General features: G+C 31.7%; 2 protein-coding genes across 2 annotated transcripts; both read right to left on the reverse strand.

Moving 5' to 3' along the window:
• Nucleotides 1-357: 357 nt before the first annotated feature.
• Nucleotides 358-6,660, reverse strand: LOC143042357 (uncharacterized). The gene is made up of 3 exons (XM_076214636.1): nucleotides 6,358-6,660; nucleotides 5,120-5,325; nucleotides 358-2,430 (listed from the first exon to the last, which is right to left on the reverse strand). Exons 1-3 carry the CDS (start codon nucleotides 6,638-6,640, stop codon nucleotides 1,492-1,494), a joined length of 1,428 nt encoding a protein of 475 aa, XP_076070751.1. The 5' UTR covers nucleotides 6,641-6,660; the 3' UTR covers nucleotides 358-1,491.
• Nucleotides 6,661-9,931: 3,271 nt separating this feature from the next.
• LOC143042366 (uncharacterized) lies at nucleotides 9,932-22,027 on the reverse strand. Its single transcript, XM_076214650.1, has 5 exons — nucleotides 21,902-22,027; nucleotides 18,691-20,174; nucleotides 17,631-17,792; nucleotides 15,132-16,196; nucleotides 9,932-14,436 (listed from the first exon to the last, which is right to left on the reverse strand). Exons 1-5 carry the CDS (start codon nucleotides 21,921-21,923, stop codon nucleotides 13,918-13,920), a joined length of 3,252 nt encoding a protein of 1,083 aa, XP_076070765.1. The 5' UTR covers nucleotides 21,924-22,027; the 3' UTR covers nucleotides 9,932-13,917.
• Nucleotides 22,028-22,334: the final 307 nt, after the last annotated feature.

Raw genomic sequence — 22,334 nt, forward strand, 5'->3', positions numbered from 1 at the left:
GACCCTCTTCTTCCGTCTCTTATCTAGGCCCTCTTCTTCCGTCTTGTATCGTTTATACAACATAACATTATTCCTATTTATTGAAATTGTGTACTATTATTTAACGTTCCAACCTTTAATAATACTTTATTAAGATAAATAGAATAGTCGATTTGAATTCTAGTGTCTAAATGTTAGACATTGTTATTTAGCTAATATTATGTTTTGTTTGATATACAAAGGTTTACATATATCTATCATCACTGGCTAATTTTCAACGTGCGTCACAAATCTTCGTATTGGGATATTTCTATATATTGGAAACAAAGACCTTGTCCTGTGTTAAAATAGTGGGATTGTAACAATTCAGATATGTGATCATCTTCCAAAAGATTATTATCTTATTTATTAGAATAAAATTACAAATATTTTATGAAGTATTAACAAAATAACAAAGTAAATATATTTAACAATCATGATATAAATGAGTGTATACAATTTTACATTAAACGAAAAAAGAAAGGATTTAATCGACCGTACATCAATTTAACATCACAAGATATATAATGCATATTACTGTCCTAGCTTGACGCAAATTCTTTACAATATGTATCTACAAAAATATACGTGTAATAGCTGCAATATGAGCTAAAATTATATATTTCAGGGCGAAAATTCCATGTTATTGGAAATGAAATGTACCTATCGAACTTAAAATGGTTCTTGTTTTAATTTCACCACCGAACGCGAACGACAATTAATGGAAAAAAATTCAAAAGAAAAACAATGGCCTGATTTAAACTAAAAACTATAAACATACAAAACAAATAAGGAAGACGGCAAACAAAGACAACCAATGAATTATAGTCTTCTGATTTGGGACATGTACATAAATCATGTGAGTTAATTATGTTTGTGAGAGCTAACCTCTCCAAACAAGGGACAGTGGTGTAACATTACAGCATAAGAACATTATTTTTTATATTTTTTTTCTCTCCCTGATTGGGATACCTGAATATATACTCGTTCAGACTGAGAAGACTTATATCTTGTATTTATAAAAGGAGTTAAAAGATATATTGAAAAACTAACACCATGAACGTACATGGCCATTTGATTTTAAATGTAGCTGCTTTGACTTAAGCCGAAATTATTATACAATTAAAAATGGGATAAAAACTGCGAGTCTGGTAATCAAACAGTTAGAGAATAAATCCGGCTTTGTATAACATAGATATGCATACAAAAAAGGGAGTGATAAATAATTAGGAAAAAAGTCTTGCTATTGGATATTTTGTGAAGTATCTAAAACTCGTTAACGATACTAAGCTAATTAGTTTTGTATGCCAGACGTCAAAGTTCAACCATTACAGATATACACCATGAAATAAAGGAGAAACTTTGGTTCCTGTACTAAAATTCTGAGTAAAAAAACTAAATAAATTATAACAATCTAAAATAAATCATTGAACTCTAAAATATGTAAATGAGAAGAAACGAAAACAAGTGGCCCTATCTATTTGTTCTATTTACTTGAGCCGATCCGCGTTGTGTCTTTGACAACGAATTCCCTCCAATGAATAAACTCTTGGATTGTCGTTCCCTCTCTGTCAAGGCCTGAACTACTTTGTATAATTCGTCTAACCGCTCATTTTGTTTCTTGAGGGCTTCTTGGTACGCACGGTCATCTTTCATTGCACGTTCATTTTGTTGGTACATCAGTTTTTCGATCTCTCTTCCCATTGTGTCAACTCTGTTCTTCAAATCAATCTTTTCTCGTTCTGCCCTTTCTAGCTCAAGAATAATATCCTCTTTCTCTGCCAAAAGTTGGTTTATACGATGCTGGTCTTGTATTTCATTATCTTTAAGAGCTCTATTATCAGCTTCCAGTTCGTCAACTCGTTCCCTTACAAGCATTAACTCCGTTCTCAAAACCTCTGCCTCATTTTTAAGTCCAGAATTTTCTTTATTGACTGCTGTAAGACGGCCCCATCGTTCATTCTCCTTATCTCTCATCTGTGAGTGTGTCTGTTGTAGCTGGTCATATTTTACCTTGAGCTCCATATAAGCATCGGACTGAGCTCTCATGTTTTCAATGGTGTCTTGCAATTGGTTTAGTGCCAATTCGCTTCTTTCTATCATTTCTGTTTTCTCTTTCTCCCATCCTGTTTGGAAAGTTTTGATTTTCTCATCAAGTTTGTTTTCTATCGCATCGTCGATTTTCTTTTCCATTCGGATTTCTAGATCAACTCTCTCTTCGTGGCGACGTCTATCGAATCCATCCAACAAATCATTGGTCAGTTTCCCGCTGAATTCGGCAAACATCGATCCTATTGCAGACGTCACCTTATCAGCATAAGAACCTGAACCGGTTCGCTCTGGTATGTTTGGAGATGGGCAATAACTGTCATAAACTCCTCCTGATGCCCCGCCATAATCACCCATAGGAGACTGAAAATCAAATTATGTTTACTGAGGTAAGTTGCATTGAAGATTTACAGTTTAATAGTCAAATGGAAAGTTACAACAGATTGATGAATATAAATACGTTCTATGGTTGCTGGATGCGACCATATCGTGTTTTCTACCTTCATATTTTTAAAAGCTCTTCAGATCTAATGTTTTCAATTGTATAACTCTAAATAAAGATTTATGTCTTATGTCATATATAAAACAGCAAATACTCAAGAAGAGTAGAAGAAAACGTAATTACGCAAAACGCGTATTGCAGAATTGGTTATCTCCTCGCGTTTTAAAGTTTAAGCTAAATGGAAATGTAATGTCAAAACGCGAAATGTCTGCTTTCCTCAACATTATATTCTCGTAGAATAAAGTCTTTAATTATAAACTGTCTAAAAATATGTGACTAGAGTATAAAATATTCAATATTTTCCTTCACATATTGTAAACATGAAAACACTTGTAATGACGTTTCAAAAATTGTAATAAAGACGGAAATAAAAAGAATATCTATAAATGTTTAGTTTTACAGAGGGATATACATATTTCTATAATTTATAATATATGTTCATTTTCATGTTTTCTGCTTTCCTTTTTCTAAATGGAATATGAAATTCAATTGCAAATCTTTGAAATTAAAACTATTTCGAAAGAAGCAATCGTGCATATCACACGGCTGGTAATCTACACACGCAGAACATTTGATTCTGCAATGAAAACCGTGAGAGGATTTTCCGGTTGTGCTTGAGTGGAGTAATTGTCACCGCTTCAAAAGGTATGTACATTTCTAAATCTCAATTTTCTTATTCAACTGATCAAAATGTTGAAAATCAAAGAATGCTATGCTGTGGTGAATACTTCAACGAAAAGATACATGTATCATTTACTGTTGTACAGAGAGTTGAACTCCTACAAAATCAGTTGCCCCACGAGAAATTGCCTAAAAAAGTGACATTTCAATTTAGAAATGGTTTTATTTACAGACCTACAAGTTCAAATTTAGTTTTGTTTTAGGGCAATGGGTATGAATGTTGTTTTTGGCGGCGTGTACGCTGTCCGGTGTTGATAGACGTCTTAATAATTATAAAAACTACATTTTTTCATTAAATCATGCGTGAGTGGATCGGTTTTGATGGCGGACATCGTGAATGCGTGAGGGGAAGTACAAACATTTTTTTTTAATCTTTGGCTTTGTGACTTTTGTTGACTCAATAAATGTGATCAATGCTGATTAAAAGCCCAGATTTATCCTTATACTTTAATAGATAAAAACTGATCACTGATTCATTGAAATCAAACTATTAATTGTTTGTTCAATTTCAGAAAATGTCATTGTTCAAAGGAAAAAGGAAATGAGGACTGAAATTGACTGTCTACAAAAAGCAATGGAGATACAAGTTATCCCTGCCATCGAAGCGAACTAAACCCTCTGGGAGTAGTCCTGTCGTCAAATATACGTCACAGAGATCACCACATGTATTTAAGAAAAGTATATCGCCGATCAAAACTTCAACACCTATATATATTAGACGTAATCTATTCACCCAAAATCACGAAATTTTCGAAACAAAAATGGCAGATATACAGAATTTATTATTCACGAACATCGATGAAAGCCAAGATAATCTCGAGGAAGACCATAAGGAAGAGCATGTATTAGACAACGAAGAAGATATAGAAGAAGACATAGAAGAAGACCACGTAGTAGACCACGAGAAATTCCACATGGAAGACCTTGAGGAAGAATATAAAGTTTTTCAAAGTGCTTTAGATAAACTCTCAGACGTAGGGAAAAGGGAAAGATTTTTGATTTTTTTTTCATTAGTACAGAGTGGACGTTTTCCTTTTAAACAACATTGCATTAGACCTGTTTTTTGACATTGTTGAGTAGTTTGAAAAGGACGAATCAAGACGAATGAGATACTCACCAACATCTCTGCAGTATTTTTGGTTATCGTTGACAACATTTTTTCTTTTTATTCTTCGTGAAACATTATTAAACCTAGGTTCCCACAATTTATTTCATAATTCAGTCTCATAAATTTTTCTAAGCACACATTAATAATTATTATGTGTTTTTTCATGAACAATCTATGTAGCCTTATTTAGGTAAGTTTCAACGACTCATAGCTTGAATATAAAGATATGATTTATACTTCCCCTCACGCATTCACGATGTCCTCAATCAGAACCGATCCCCTCACGCATGACTTAATGAAAAAATGTAGTTTTGGGAATTATTAAGACGTCTATCAACACCGGACAGCGTACACGCCGCCAAAAACAACATTCATACCAATTGCCCTAACAAAAACTAAATTTGAACTTGTAGGTCTGTAAATAAAACCATTTCAAAATTGAAATGTCACTTTTTTAGGCAATTTTTCGTGGGGCAACTGATTTTGTAGGAATTCAACTCTACGTACAACAGTAAATGATCCATGTATCTCTTCGTTAAAGTATTCACCACAGCATAGCATTCTTTGATTTTCAATAATTTGATCAGTTGAATAAGAAAATTGAGATTTAGAAATTTACATACCTTTTGAAGCGGTGATAATTATTCCACTCAAGCACAACCGGAAAATCCTCTCACGGTTTTCATTGCAGAACCAAATGTTCTGCGTGTGTAGATTACCAGCCGTGTATCATGAAAAAGTCAAACTACTTTTAAATTTACCATAACTACTTGTTCTTCGAAGTCATAGTCAAATGGTCCTGACGGTGTATTTACTTGTGTTTTAGCTCGGTTAAATGTCTGTTGTTGTCGTCTGGGCTGAGATGTTGATTGGCTTGTTGGTGGCCTCTGTTGCTGAACGCTTACACTAGATATAGCACTCTCACGTGCATATGAAGATTTTGCTCGACTTGTTGTACGTGTAGAAACTGGAATAAAGATAATTAAGACATTTCCTAAATACGTCCAATGTTCAGCAAAAAAAGAATAACAACTAAAATTGTTAGGTATATAATGTTTTAAAATGATATGTTTGAAAGATACAGCATCTTATTAAAATTAAGAGAAATTAGGATGTTTATGCTTAATTTTTTTGTATTGTCAAGTGAACTCCTTTTGGTAGGTTATCACATATAAATATCACCACTCTTATGATCCGATTCCGTACAACAACAAAGCATGGCAGCACATCGATTAATGAATTAATTGTACATACTGCAGAAAACGCAAAGAAAAAATGTATATTTGGAAACTGAAATTAAATTTCCATAAACATTAGTATTTATATAAAATATTGATATGCATGTTATATTCAGTTATAACAAGGGTTATTTATTGCATTTTGAGCACTCATACAGTTATAACTCAATTTAAGGTTTTACAAACATTTCAAATATTGTATGAATTTTGATATTAATTGACGGATTAAATTATTGTCGCGTATATATACTTCATTTTTGTTCATGTTGAGAACAACAAAAAATCTCTTCGACCAATGTGCCAATGTTTGTACAGGGAGACAGTGTGTATATTTGGATAACAAGATGTGAAGTAGTTGACATCTATACCGGACGTTTGTAGTTGGTCATCAATACCGGAGATGTATATAAGATTGGACAGGTTCAAGGTTCCATAGAGTGTAGAAGTGATGTTAAATGATAGAGAAAGGTCTTTCCAGAGTGAATAAAAGAAAAAAATATACCCAGCAATACAACAATATTTCTAAATAACATGTATTAAGAAAAAGAGAGACGAAGTTACGAGGACCTATCAAAAGCATGTTGAAAAATATTGCCAACTGTATGGCCGAACGAAAAGAAAAACAGACACACAGATATAAAGTTAGATTGTAAATAAAATGTAGATTTAGCCAAACAAATCGTACAAAAAAGAGTATTATAAAAAAAAGGTATTCTGGACCTAGCTCAATTAATAATGACAAGGCTATTTTATAAACTTACTATCTTTCTGCAGTTTTTCGACAATGTTGAAAAAACGTTCATCTTCCAAAACTTCAATAAAAATATTGAAAGAGTTAGGGTCGTGTGAGTTAAGTAACAACTGGATGAATTCATTGAATTTCCTGTGTGGTGTTGGAGGGCTAACTTTCTCCACCCTATCTTTCTGCTCGACAGTTATGACATTTTTGTCTACAAGTCTTTCTAGAATCGGATCTAAATATCCAAGTCTTTCCTTCAAAAAAGTTATATTTGAAGTTATCCTTTTTTTCTGTTCCTTATCCATCTTATCCTCATATAAAACACAACAAAATGGCCGCAAATATAGATTCTCTAACGTTATAAAGTACTTCGAAATTTAAATTGGCTTTATTCCATCTGAATCATATAAGTTTTATCTCTGAATCTGAATTTGGGATCTTTTGTTTTAAGGGCTTGTTTTGGTAAAATAATCTCTAAACTGATACGATCATGAATAATTAGTTAAATGTCGGCCATGTGCCATATTTCTCTTGCGACGAAATCTGATTTGTCTTCGCACAGAAATTCTTATATAATGTGACATTTGTATTATTTTAAATTATGATTAAAGCGTAATGAATCAAATTATATCTAAACAATGTCGAATTATAATTTATAAAGTTTAAAACCTCTATATACTAAAATGAAGTAGAACTAATCGTGCATGGTATATCGTTGTTTTTACCGAAAGATGAAAAAGATTGTTGTTATAAATTAGAAGTTCCGCAGACTATATGAATGCCTCTTTAGTTTTAAGTGACAGGGTTATCTTTAGAGTAACTCCACACATTCACTAAATGTATAAGTTATATGTCGATTTGTAAGGAGGTCCAAGCACGGAACTAGTGTCGTGAGAAAATGCTTTATTAACATTAGTACAGTGACCTATCGTTCCTTACGTCGACATCATTGTTCTCGTTTTGATATAAAAATTGGCTCATTTGCAATTATAACACAAGTCTGAAGTGTACTGGTTCATACAAAAGAGAACGTTCAAATATATTGAAAACATTTGACAAATTCTTAGGACGATCAGCTGTTTCTAATATGGAAAGACACGCATTCCATATGAACCTTTTCAGGAGTTAGAATACCTTCATGAACACGATGTTGAGCAGAATCTGCTTACCCTTCTGTAAGCCCTGATGAAGCCCTTGTTATTTGTGGGTTTCGTGTATCTTATTACCCTTCTGTAGGCCCTGAGGAAGCCCTTGTTTTTTTTTGTGGGTTTCGTGTATCTGCTTACCCTTCTGTAGCCCCTGAGGAAGCCCTTGTTTTTTTGGTGGTTTTCGTGTATCTGCTTACCCTTCTGTAGCCCCTGAGGAAGCCCTTGTTTTTTGTGGAGATTTCGTGTATCCGCTAAACCTTCTGTAGCCCCTGAGGAAGCGCTTGGTTTTTTGTGGGTTTCGTGTATCTGCTTACCCTTCTGTAGCACCTGAGGAAGCCCTTGTTTTTTGTGGGTTTCGTGTTGAATAGTGTTAGTTATCTATGTTGTGTTTTTATAATGAGTTCGTCTTTTTGTCGTTTACCGTTGATTTTTTTTCATGGTGTTGTTAGTTTGTTTTCGACTTGAGTTTAAGTATCCCTTTGGTATCTTTCGCCTCTCGTTTCCAACAACTCGAAAGATTAATGCAGGGAACAGGATTGTAGAAATTTTATTTTAAAGATGATGACAAGGACTTTTGGTTTTATTGTCTATTTCGGTATTATTAATTTTAAAATTTGCCACTAATTTTTAAAGGACATTAGACCGAGAACATGACCATTGGCCACCTAAGGTTTAGTATCCTGTCATGCTTACTCAATCAGTCAGTCTTCATTCCCATCGAACTTGAGATAGAGGATACAACAGATACAGTTGAGTCTGCCTCATTTCAGGACTTACATCTAGATATAGACAATGAGTGTCGGTTGAAAACAATACTTTATGATTAAGGGGATGAATTAATCTTCCCAATTGTGAATTTTCGATTTCTATGTAGTAACATTCAAGCAGTGTAACCATGAATAAAAGAAACATGCATTTTCCTTTATATCTATAAATATGGTTTCCTCTAACTGAATAGTTCTGAATATAAATATATACAACACATGTATTCATAGTTAATGGAACTTGAAATAAAGGATTCCACAGATAGTTTGCTTCAGTTTGTCTATTCACAGCTAATAATTTACACAGATGAATAGCATTTAACTGAAGGACAAAAATATGATTCAACTTTTCCATTGTGAACTTTGAATTCATGCTGTAACAATATTCCAGTAGCACCTGTTTATAAAGTATATATCTCCAAGACAATACTAATTATTATGATGGGATTTCACATCATAATTGCATTAATAGAGGGTTGCTGCTATTAAGGAACCTATTGAACTATGTTTTCCAAACAGTGAAGTTAAAATCTACCATGTGAAGTTTTAATAGGAATTAATGTTACATCCAAAAACCAAGATAACCAACAGAACAGGAAACAAACCTATAAAACCCCTCTTTTTGAAGAATGGAGAATCAACAGAGCAATTCTCTTAAATGGTGAAGATTGGTTGTTATAGTGTATCAACTTTTTTATGCCCTTGTACTGCTGCTTATTTCTGCTGTTTATAGTTTTTTAGGGTTTGGTCTTAATTTGTTTATTAGTTTTCGGAGAACATATTTGAAAATTTTACATCTGATGACATCAACAGACACAAAGTGTTAACAAATTCCATATTGCCATTAAGCATCAGATCAGCTGAATAGATTTCAATCTTTCTATATCAAACATATATTTATTGTTCATTGATTTATAAAAACAAATCAGTTGTGAGGATACACACTAAAGATGAGTATACTACAATTGTTTGACTTAATTTCATCGAGGCAAACTTTATAGAAATTCCATGTTTGACAGAAACACATCAAGACCTAGGTAGAACACTTTTAGTTGACAATAACCATGTATCCCTTGTTTGAATGTGAGCCATATAATAATCTGAGCATTACATTCACAATGTATAATACTATAATAAAGGTCTTCATAATTTACTACCCATCAAGGAATCAAATTATAGTTTATGATGGTCAAACCAAAGTACATACAAACACTTGGAACAAATCCTTGTATGGATAGCTTCAGTTTTAATCTAAGAGAATATTGAATTGTCAAACTATCAGCAAGGAATAATTTTTTAAATAACTTGAGAATTGGAAAGCTCAGAGCTATGCTGGAATCGAAAGACAACCCAAAAATTATTGAAATCAAAGAAAAGATTTTTTAGCAAGACTGGAACCCACAAAGAAAGCAAGACATACAATTTAAGAATTACTGGGACCTATTGAAAATAGTTCTAGTCAAGATGACATAAAGACATAGAGAAAAACATTAAGAATGATTGATGTTTCAAACTAAAAGGTGAAAGCACTTTAAGTCAAGCTGGGATCAATGAAAATCAAGTTAAAGATCAATCAACTAAGAGCAAAAGATCAGTTTGAAAAGACTGATGTCAGGTGAGAATCAATAAATTCCCAATGAAAGTGATTTGAGTTAGGCAGAGATCAGTAAGACAAAGACAAGTATTTATAAATCACAAATAATCAATTTACTTCAATATTATACCATATATATTTCATTAAAAAATATTCTTTTTTGCAATTATTTCACATCTAAAACATGCAGATAAATAACACAAACATAAAAAATACACCTAAAATCTTCAAGTACTCAAATAACAAGCATTTCAGCAAATAAAAAATTAACAGTGAAAATCAATCCAATCAACAAAGCTTTACAGTAAGCTATTAATCATCAGAATTCCTTGTTGTAAAATATAACTAACACAATTGTTGTGTTACACTTGCAATGTTTCCTACAAAACAATCAAAGGTAACATTGTTTTTTTAAAATATGTTCTTTACTCTTGTACTTCAATCTTTTCTTTAATTGCTATACATATTTTAGGGATCATTCCAGGTATTTTTCTTCTACTTCTCACTGCATAAGGGTTTGGATGGGTGTACTTAATTCTTGAAGTCTTCAATGTTATGTCATTATTTAGAATCTAAATATGTTTGGCCATTATTAATTATTCTCTATTTCTTTTTCTTCTTATTTTTTCTTCAATTTTTGGCCAATTATTATTTATTCTGTAAACCCCATCCAGAACTTCATGTTAATTCAAAAAAAATTTAATGTCTTAAGTTGGATCATTTTGTTTAGTTTAAGATACATTGTATGCAATGAATGATAAGTATATCTACAATTAAAACTTATAAAAGGTGAATTAAATTTTGTCCTTTACATCAACAAAGTTGACTGTGAACTGTAATATGAAAGCTTTACATTCAATCAAACCTATTACTTTTAACACTATCAATTTAACAAATTACAAAAGGCATTTTTAAAATGCTTGTAATTACATTGCATGTTTAAAATATAAAATACAAATTGAGTTAAAGAACAAGAATATAATTATGAACCCTCTTTGTTCCCTATTTGCATGAATAACTATTCTAGTTTTGTCATGGAAGCAACATCTCAAACTTTGTATGTGATAAGGGATCATGTAATCACCAAAACACCAATCTAGTTGTGTTATTAATATCTGATAAGTGTATTGTGGGAATCATGGATGCTGAAAAGAGGAGGGGCAGCAAGTCTACGTTTGGAAAGGGACTAGAAGAGAGTCTATGCTTTAACCATATTCATATATATGCAATCCTATAAACGAGGCCTGAGCCTTCTGTCCATTTAAATCTATCTGCCCTATAGAAATAAACCAATAAAACTAATCTCCCTGTACTTAATTTTAACAATTTATTTTCAATTATTGAAACATTTTGGTGAAGAAGGTAACATCTGACATCTACAGATGAATTTTCTTTGTAGTTTCACACAAGATTTACAAAAGTTGACAAATCAAAATCAAAGACTGTCTCCGACTGTCATTTTCCCCAATCTAATCAGAACCTTGTATGGACTTTCCTTACATAGTTCAAGAGAAAAAAAATGTGGTATGATTGACAATAAGAGGACTATCCACCAGAAACTTATATTAAATAGCAAAATTTAAGAGAAAAATAAAAATTTCCTGTTTCATAGGTTTCAGAGGACAACAATGCTTCAAGCTTTGCTGTCTAATTTACATTAAATGATGAGCATGTCAAGGATCTCCATATCATCAATTACCTGGATATAAAGTTTCTAAACAATTTTACCTAAATATAACTTACTTGTAAACAAAAATTGTCTATGGACAGACAGATGACAGTTACAAGGTGATGACAAAAGCTCACTTAGCTCTATAGGATAGGTGGTCTAACAATCTAGAAATATTCAACTTCACTTACACAAAAAAAAAATTGTACAAAAATGGTACTATAAATTATACATTATGACTGTTTTGTACAGAAAAAAATCTTATATGTCATATAATACAAGTACTGCAAAAAATAAAATATTTCCCATCAATACTTTTTGACGTTCACACAATCTGGACTGGTTTTCAGACATAACATAATGAACACATTTCTTTAACCTTACATTCAATCATTATTCTTTATACAAAAATGCTATACATCAGAGTTATATCTACTCTCTTATTTCAAATACATTATATACAATAAAAAAATCACACATACACACAATTGAATGTTTCTATACACAAACATTTAATATTTGTTCATTTTATGTTATCACAATGAAATGTAAACTTTAATTACATTGTAAATCAATGAAATGACCATTATAACCAAGTTAACATGATTATATTATCATGTTAAATACATTAAAGTGATCAATGGATAAATGGGTCAGTTGAATTGTTTCTCAATTTTTCATCATATAAAACATTTTCAAAAGGTATAACTTCACCCATAAATTATGATACAGCATTCAAACATTTGTACAAAAAAGTCTTTCAAATTCATTAACTTTTGCTTTCATAAAAAAAAATCATACAAATGGTCAGTAAAAAATTTCTGATAAAAGATTGCAATTCATTTTAATAGACGAAAGACCAAAACATTGACCATAACAATATATATAAAATATATCTAGATGTAAATATAAAAAAGCACATTACACATATCCATAAATGTCTTCACATGCTCAGAGCCAATCATATATAACAAAACTGCAAAGCCTTTTTTTGAAACTTTTGCAAAAAATTTCAACAAACAAATAATGTGTAAAGCTTAGTCAATACCTCAGAAGTTAAGGTAGTGTTACAAAATTCTAATGAATGGATCATTAAATCCGTTGTATGATATATAGAGCCTTAGAGGCATTGTCTTATAAGGCTGCAAATTATATACAATAAAGGAACTTGATCATTGTTGATTGGTTGTATCTTTACTTGTCATGTTTTGTCATCCCTTTTTATCCTTATTGAATTTTTAATGGTTTTACTATTGAAGGTTTGGCTGTTAAACATACATGTACAGTTATACATTTAGACAATATTAATTCATATTTTCTTTTTATATTTAGGTAAACAGCATAAGATTTCATCAGTACATGTTTTTATTGTCGCAAAAATTCACTACCTCAAAATAAGTCAAAATAAACTTACTGTTAATAAGTATCTAAACAGAAAAACATTTTTACAGACAAAATATGATTGTCATGTACTATCTGTATGATGTAATATCTTGATATCCAGTTTCATTCATTTATGAATGGTGAATTTCTATAGTGGCATCACAAATTGATAGCTATATGTATAGTTACACCATAATTCTCACTACATAAATTTTATATTATGGGATAATGTATGCATTTACCTTTTCTTTTTTTGTACAAGTTTTCAAAAAAGTTTACCAAGTTTTTAAAAAAAGTTATAAAAAACATAGCCTGCTATGGAAGATTACTTTTATACATTTTTTGCATCCATATAAAAAATGTATATGGTATTATAAAATGCATTCACTCTGTAAAAGATACAGCACCAATCCTTTGGCCCAATCACATGAAAAATACAACTAATGTAGCACTTGTGCAATTCCTAAAAAGGCTGCATGCTAAATATGGCAATGAGAAACAAAGATTGTTACTTAGAAGTTTAAAAAATTTCTTACATTGGAAACCAATCAAAACATTTAACCTTTTGTTATGAAATGTTACTTTCATAATATATTTTCTATTCTTTTTAAAAGCATAAATCAATCAAATTAAACAGTCCCCCTCTGAGGTCAATACTAAAATTTGCAAATAAAATATGGATACCTTCTCAAAATTGGAAATATATCCATCAAAACTTCAGGTATAAAAACAGGAACATGGGTCACACAGGAAATGACGAGGAACTTCAAGAAAGGTGGAAAAATGACAGAAAAGCTAGGATTTGATCAGATACTTTTCTTTTAAAAAAATCCTTAAACTTACATGTAGCAACAAAAAGTTTTATTATACAGATTTTTCCCTTTTTTAAATACATATTGATCACAATTATGTACCATTTGTATATCCAAAGGGAGATAATTCTGGTAAATACTAAAATTTGGAAACTCTATGGAATTAGAAATACTTGGAATAATAACAGTGATGACATGACATAAATGTGTTATCACACTTTAGCTATAATGAATCCTTCTTTTACCAAGTCATCCTTTCTAGCGGTTTCTTTAGAAGCGTTACTGTTCCATGCATAATCAAACATATTTCGAACATGTTCTACAGTTTTTAGGAACAATGTTTCATCGTTCTTATTTACTGTTCCTTTACGAACACTGACTGACCCTTTGGATTTGATCACTCTTTCAAGTTCTTTCTGAATATATTTGTCTTTGCAAAATTCCCATATATTTCCATTCTGTGAATAGAAACAAACTGGGTATTTTTTGGAACTGTCAGGCGGAGATACTGCAAACTCATACATGACAAGCACTGAGTCTTTATCTTTATCAATGTCTGAATTGCAATATCCTGGACATCCACCTTTTCCTTTTGACCAGTTCCCACTCCTTGGTTTTTCATGAGCAATCAGTGGCGTCCACTGTTCCCAGGATGAACAACTTAAAGGTCCAGTCACAAACTTGGCTATACTGGCAATTTCTCTTGGTTGTAAATTCTTTGGTTTTTTAACCTGCAATATGATAAAACAATGCAGCTGAACTCATGCTTTAAATAAAACAGTGATATATTTTTTTTTACTTCTCAATACAAATACATGTAATTTTTCAAAATTCACACTTTTTAGTAATGGTTAATTTTGACTAAACATGCTAAATTAAGAATTAAGTCCTTTATTGCCTAATATGAATACAAACATTCTGCTAGTTCAAATCTGCAGCCTGGAAACTTGCAGTTAAATGGTTGTATTTGAAATACCAAAATGCAAAGGGAGTTTTGTTTTTAACTCATTTTTATTTCTGTGGGTGATGGGGGTTTAAAAATAGGTGCTATCTCTGGGGGAACATAATATTTTCTGGAACAGCCCTTAACAATAAATAGAATATAGGTAAACCTCTCAGTGTTCTCTCCATGCTGTTTTAGCGACATGGTATTCAGCACTCCAACAATTTCCCTCTGTTCTATTGCACTGACTGCAGCGCTAACGAACTCAAGCATGTTGCTATATGATTTCCATTTTTTTCCCTCAAATTTTTTACTTATTTTTCACTTTGATCGTGTGAATGACTGGTTTACCATTTGCAAATGAATTATTTGCTTTAAAACTACTTTTGGTGAGGTGGTATTTGTTCACTTTTTGATTGACATGTATTTCATTATTATGCTAATGTTACTATTGTATAAGGATAAAATTTCAATATAAAATACCTTGATGGGTTTGTCAATGGATTTCTTTGCTTCTGTCTTCTTGCTAGTCTTAGCTGCAGACTTCTTTTCTTTTTCCTCACTCTTTTTGTTTGTTGCTTTCTTCTCTTGTGGTTTAATTTTTTTCTTCTCAGGAGAAGCTTTACTTCCTTTCTTTTCAGTTTTTTGTTTTAGAACATCTTTTTTCTTTTCAGCTAATTTCTTTGGTATTTTCTTCTTTACTTCTACAGTTGTTACTTTCGTCTTAACACTTTTCTTTGTAGGAGTTTCTTTAGACTTCACTTTACTTACTATTTTAGTTTTAGGATCTTTCTTAATATTACCTTTGGTAAGAGTTTTATTCTTAATAACCTTCTTTGCAGCTGTATTTTTAACTTTTAACTTTGTATTAGGTCTAATTGAAAGTGTTTTCTTTGAAGGTTTAACTGTCTTTGATTTCAATATTGCTTTCATTACAGACTTTGCTTTAACTTTAGTTGCAGTCTGTTTTCCTTTAGAAATAGTTTTTTGAACTTTAGAACCTAACACAGTTTTGGCCTTTTTCCCTGGAAGACCTGGTTTTGTTGGTTTCTTTTTCATATCTTTCTTTACAACAGGCTTCTTTGTTAATTTTGCAGCTGTTTTCTTTTTCTCTTTAATATTTTTAACACCAGATTTTTTGGTACTTTTTAGTGAAATTTTCTTTTTCTCTTTAGTTAATGCTGTTTTCTTCTTATCTTTTATTGCCTTTCCTTTAATTGCCTTTTTAATCAAATTCTTTGCAATTTTGTCTGAGGTTGATTGCTTTCTTTCAGGTGATAATGTTTTAATTTTCTTCTTAACCTTGCCATCTTCAGCTAAAGCCTTCTTTGCCATTTTGGCAATTTTAGTACCAGGTGACTCTGTCGTGGACATATTTTCTCTCTTTACTGCTTTCTTACCATTCTCTGTATTTCCTTCTATTATATTCTTCTTGAATTTCATTGCAATATTATCTGCTACATTTTTTAATGAACTGAACAGTCTTGCTAATTCTAAATCTAAACCACTTTTGTATTCTGGTCTTTTCATTACTTCTGCTTCATAAGTCTAAAAGAAGGTAGTGTTATGTTAGAAGAATTAAATGGCTCACATGAAAATATCACTGGTGGAAAGATTGGAAGAGTTGTGTTCATAATTTCAATATTGACAATAATGTTTTAGACTTCAATTGAGGTATGTTGGTCACAAAAAAATCAACATACATCTTCACTTTTAATGCTTCTTTCATGACATATGAAATTGTGATTGTTTCTATGATCAAATATAGATATATATATATTATATAATTATAATTCTTATACGATTTGCATATCTATAAATACTTGAATTGGATTGGTCAATTAGAATATTTCTCTAAGTTTACACTTCGATAAACCATGTTTCAGAAACTACTTTCGTAATCTATTCATGTGCGATACACAAGCTTGCAGTGATCCTGGGATTTTCAGCAAATCGAGATTAAAAAACAAAAGCATAACAGTTGTGACTATTTCAGTGCATATATAACAGAAAAGAAATAAAATGAATACACTAAAGCTTTGAAAATGTATCCAATTCAAATAAAATTCTGTGAAATTTCATGAATGATTTTTGCAAATTTACGTCACGGCAAAACACGACGTCATACGAATGAAAACTTCCAATAGATAGATTATTTAGTTACTTGAATGCTTCAAATTCAGATAATATCTTGTTAAAATGAAGTTTTGGAGGTAGGTGCTATTTTATTTTAGATTCCCATGCATTTTACGAACACTTTATGGATTTTAGAAAATCAATATGGCGGCCAACTCAATAGTTACGTCATGTCAATTGTGCATTTGATGGTTATTATAGTAGCGTTTCCACAAAAAAATGTTAATTAAAAATCGTGATTATTTGGCTTAAGAATTATATGGATTCAACACATTTTTTCCTAGAGGTCCTTTAGACTTTTACTTAGTTTGTGAGTTAATCGCCCCCCCGGTGTACACAATCAATCAATAACCTCCAGAAAAAATGTGTTTAATCCTACATGTATAATAAGTCTCACTCCTCTCCGAATAATCCTAATCAAGTTTTCTTATTAAATGTTATGTGATACATGTATATACTGGAGTTGAATAAATGGTTAATATGGGATAAATGGAAATGGTTCTTTTCTTCATATATTTATTAAATTTTCACCCAATTTTACAAAGATTCACCCACTCATATTTTTTGGCAATTTTTTTATACATTTCAATTTAAGATGATTTGCCAACATTTTACAATAGATATGTGCTACATGTGTATTTCATGCTTATCAACTATCAAGACAGGTTTGTGTGTTTGTTTGTTTTTAATATGATATGATGTAAAAGAAAAATCAAGAAAAATCAAATTAAATGCATGAGAAATTATCGTCTCATCTCATTTTTTTTTTAAATATTTGACACCATTGTATTTGTTGATTTCAATGCGTTTTTTTTTTGTTACAAATAATTACATGTACAAATGTACCTTTAGAAGTTTAAGATTGCCTTCTCGTAAGCAGACAGACATAAACATATCAGGAGTAAGATTAGCCGATTCCAAACGTAGATGAGCACCACCTGTGGTCTGTGATATCTGTCTGTAGAAATCAGATCTGTAACCAACCTGCATTCCATAAATTCTAACTCCCTGAAATATAATAATTTTAATAAGCAGTTCCTTATATTTGAAAAGAGAATACATTTCTGTATTTATACCCCAAGTACAATTAAAGTAAAATGTACTGGAAAAACACTATCAGAAGATAATATCTGATTCTCTGTCCATTCAATATAGCATGGTGGATCAGGTATTTGTGTCTATCAAATAAGCAGGTAGTGGCCAAATAAATGGCAGTGCTGTTTTGCATTGGATGGTACATTGTATTTCACAATCTGGAATTGTATATGTAGTGACTTGTACAGTTGGCCACTATTTTTTTTAGTCATAACAACTGTTATAATGACCCAATGTTTATCTGTTCAAACTGTTGAATTGACTGCAAACAAAAATTTAATTTCATTAATTTCTTTATCATGATAATTATATTTGAAGGAAAATGCAAATGAAATTAGTTAACTGTGTGGATTTCAACCCGTTTCAAAATAAAAGAATAAAATTTAAGGATGTATTTTTTTTTTAAATACAGATCTTTGGAATGCAGACCCTCAAAACTTTTTTTACTTTGTGGTGAACTCTGTTTGTAAATATTGTACATGTATATAGAACTCTCACTTTTAATGAAATTGTGCATGTTAATATATGATCAATATGTAACATCTGTTGGTCATATCAAATGCCAATATTTTACAACTGTTATCATGCATGCACAGTAAAAATATAATTTTTACACAAGTTTCCAATATCCTGCTTTCAATATTTAAAGAGACATCCTCATTCATCATCACTTATATAAAACAACTTTTTAATCATCTATATTTCCTTTTGACAGTCTTGTACATTTTGAACATGTACATTCAATTAATCTTTGAAGTAAAAATGTGATAAAAGAGTGAAAAAGATGCTTTTCAGAGCAAGTTCTACCCACCATTTCATTTAATTTTTTTGTTTCTTCTTTCCAATCAATATCATTCTTGAAATCTTCAAACTCATATCCTGGTTCATGAGGATCTGAATCTCCAATCATTACTAAGCATCGCTGACTTCCTGTCGTCCATGATAAAGATTCCCGTACTTTCCGCAAAACTAATTCATAACATTCATCTGCATCCCCGCCATGAGTAATTGGTAAATATTCAAAGAAATTACATATTTCATCTATAGTTGCACCAAAATCAAGCCATTTAATTAAATACCTATCATTCTTTAAATCATAGTAGTCCCCATGAGCTACAAAAGCTAATCGAACACCTGGAATATCGATTTTTAAACGTTCAATAATTTCTCGCAATTTTTCTTTTGTTTCTTCCATATAACTGTACATAGAGCCAGTTGTGTCAAATGAAAAAACAATTTCCCTGATTCCACCGTGAATGAATTTTTTGGGTGATTTGGTGGGAGAAGTTATACACATTTTTTGCAGGACTGGGGCTGAATTGTTCGTCTCTGCATCTGATAGATCATCTGTTGAAAACTCTTCACTAGAAACACATTCAAGTTTTGGTAAAGCTGAACTGTCTGCAGGTGCCTCATCTTCAATTGATTTTAAAGTATCTGAAACTACCTGCACTGAAGGTCTCGGTAAAAGATTACTTGGTGTGATGGATGTAAACTTTTCGTCATCAAATTCATAAACAGTAAGAGATCTATCTGATGGTAAATCTATAACTTCATGATCACCAAATTTCATTATCTTTTCTATCGTAGCACCTGAAGGCATTTTCTGGACTGTTCTAAGTGACTCTAGTAAATTCAATATAACTGAGTTTTCCTTTTTGACAGTAACACTTTTCTTTGACTGTAGACTTTTTTTAGGTGACAATACTTTTTTGATAATGCCTTTTTTAATCAGTTTTGCTTTCTTTTCTTCCCCATTTGACCCATTACTATCTGATATATTTAAAGTGTCTACCCTTTTTAAAGATACATGTACATCTCTTTTACTAATAGACCTATCATCATCATAAGGTGTATTTGTTCCCATAGAAGACATTTTAGGTTTAAGAGATGCCATACTGTCTACTGAATCATCTCCTACACTGATTGATTCAGCTATTTTTCTTATGGTATCATCTTCATCGTCACTATCACTAGGAATATCGAACCCAAAATACTTGTCAGATGACATGGGTTTTGAGGGCTGCAATGTTGGAAATCTTGGCAAGACTGGAGGTGGTGTTGAACTGTCTGATCCATTGTCATTTGCTTTGATTCCATAAGGCACAGCCTTAGGTCTTTCCTCATCATACGTATCTGCCTTTTCCAACACAGGAGGAGGGAGACTGTCAATATCAGACTCTTTCTCTACTGCTGTATCTATTGTTGTACTGGTTGTTTGCTTAAGTAATTTTGGTGGTGGCTGATCACCGGGCAGGTCTGATGGCTTGCGCTTCAGCCCGGTCATTTGTTCCTCTGAAAGTAACAATAATACATGTATGCATGGTAATTCAATTTCAAAAGGGTCTTTTTGAGTGTATATGGATAAAATTAACATACATTATATACATGTATGTACAAATCATGAACTGTAATTGTACTCTGTTCTTCATAACAGTTCAAACATAAACATAAAGTTCAATAAAATGGTGGCCATTCAAATTTTGAATATATCTCCAAGGAATTTACTCGCAATGTTACTATTTTGATCTGAGCGTTACCATGGTCACTGATGAGTCTTATGTAGAGGAAAAGCATGTCTGGCATAACAAATTATAAGCCTAGTACCTTTGATAACTATTTCCTAAAATAAGAATCAGAGAACCAAATTTATCAAATTACAGCGTTTTTTTTTAAATTTGCCATTTTTATTTCACGTGCAGCCATGAATAGGGTTCCTTAGGCCAAAAAAAAAAAAGATATGTGTTTCCGGTAACATCATTTTGAAAAATAGGGTCGGTAGGTCGGAATTCTTTTTTTTTTTTTTTTTTTTTTTATTGACATCGTAAATGAAATCCGGAAAATTATCATGGTTTTTCCAAGTCCGGATCCGTAATTAGTTTCAAAAACCGGAAGTGTGCCATTTGCAATGTTTTTGAAGCACCTGCTGTGCAAATTTCTTGGATTTTAACCTATTTGGAATACCTTTTGACATTAATAAAATGTTTTACTGGCTTTCTATGCAAGTAGAAGCAAGAGAGAAAAAATATTATGTCATCTATCAGAAGCCTGTGTCAAAAACAGGGTCGGTTGATACAATTTTTTTTTTTTTTTTTTGAAGATCCAATAAAAAAGTTAGGGTCGGGGCTAAAAAACAGGGTCGGTCGGGTTACCGGAAACATCGATCTTTTTTTTCTCGGCCTTATTCACCATGGTTTGTGAAATCAGTAAAAAAATCAACGTGCAAGAAATTTTTAATTGTTCGTTCATCGTGAAATGGCAATTTTATTTCATGTTCTTCTGTGCAGATACTCACCTTTACTCCCCTCTTTTAAATACAACAGATAAAAAGCATGGCGCCAAACATGTACCCTATGGACATTGTGTGGTAATGTCTTATGGGATTGTGTATCAGCAAAATATGTCTACTTTTCAAACCATAAGTGCTGCCAATGTATAGATATTCTGGTTTAGGTAACATATACTGGTTTGGCATATGGAAGCACAACTTAAGTGGTCAGACTCTTTTCTAGGAGGAGGGTAACAAGAGATTCAGTGGTTGGTTAATACTGAAAATGTCTCCAACAAGGCACAACACAACCCTAAAGATTTATTTGAGCCATGCAAGACATTTTATATTGTTGGACTAATTCGCAAAGGCTGGAGCATATTAGCTGATAACAGTACATGTATGTGTGTTGATTTCTTGTTGTGTTTCAGAATTATTAATGAAAAAAACCATGCCATTCAACATAACAAATAGTATGAGCAAGTCAAAATGAACAACTTTAAACATTACTATAAAATTAACTACGTATTATTCACAAACGATATCTGCGTTACAACTGTTTTGCTTCAACCCAGTCTGTTTACTTTGTATTTAATATCAAATTTCTAATCGGGTATTTCTGTTTCAGGAACAAGATCTAGGGGAAGTAAATCAACGACAAAAATCGAGGTGTGCATAAAACTTAATCATAAGGTCAAATCCGAAGATTTCTTTGTGTAAATTTTTTTAAAGGTTAAATATTCATTATCCTCACCTAAATTCAACATATGCGTCATTGATTTTGCACTAAAAACTTATTTTCGGATGCAATGTTTACCGTCCTGCATCGACCGGACGCATCGCTTGTATTGTCGAGTTGAGTTTGTAACGGCTTTTGTGATTGGTCAAAACGATTAGAACATGTCGGGGCAAAACGGACAAATGGATCAAGGTAATTGATCCCGGGTCAATGACATAATTAACTATCAATGAATTAATAAAGTATATATTTATTCTCAGATCCGGACATCCTGGCAATTACATTTGTCAGGAGGTGATGCCATCCGGAATCCTCTAGATTTTTCATCTATTTGAAGGAAATTACTGATAATTTATATTGCCGATTATTTTTTAACCAGAGGTTATAGTATGTTAAAAATCAAAATGGAGATATTATATAGTGTCTTTAACAGTATTAAAAGAGTAAA

Source organism: Mytilus galloprovincialis, chromosome 1, assembly GCF_965363235.1.
Source record: "Mytilus galloprovincialis chromosome 1, xbMytGall1.hap1.1, whole genome shotgun sequence".
NCBI lineage: Eukaryota > Metazoa > Mollusca > Bivalvia > Mytilida > Mytilidae > Mytilus > Mytilus galloprovincialis.

Coding starts and splice junctions, on each gene's coding strand:
- LOC143042357 (XM_076214636.1), bottom strand. CDS start 6,640: ATGGATAAGGAACAGAAAAAAAGGATAACTTCAAATATAACTTTTTTG. Junction 5,326..6,357: donor CGAAAAACTGCAGAAAGATA/GTAAGTTTATAA, acceptor TCTTTATTCCAG/TTTCTACACGTACAACAAGT. Junction 2,431..5,119: donor TCGAAGAACAAGTAGTTATG/GTAAATTTAAAA, acceptor TTTGATTTTCAG/TCTCCTATGGGTGATTATGG.
- LOC143042366 (XM_076214650.1), bottom strand. CDS start 21,923: ATGACGCATATGTTGAATTTAG. Junction 17,793..18,690: donor CAAAAAAATTAAATGAAATG/GTGGGTAGAACT, acceptor ATTATATTTCAG/GGAGTTAGAATTTATGGAAT. Junction 14,437..15,131: donor CCATTGACAAACCCATCAAG/GTATTTTATATT, acceptor ATCATATTGCAG/GTTAAAAAACCAAAGAATTT.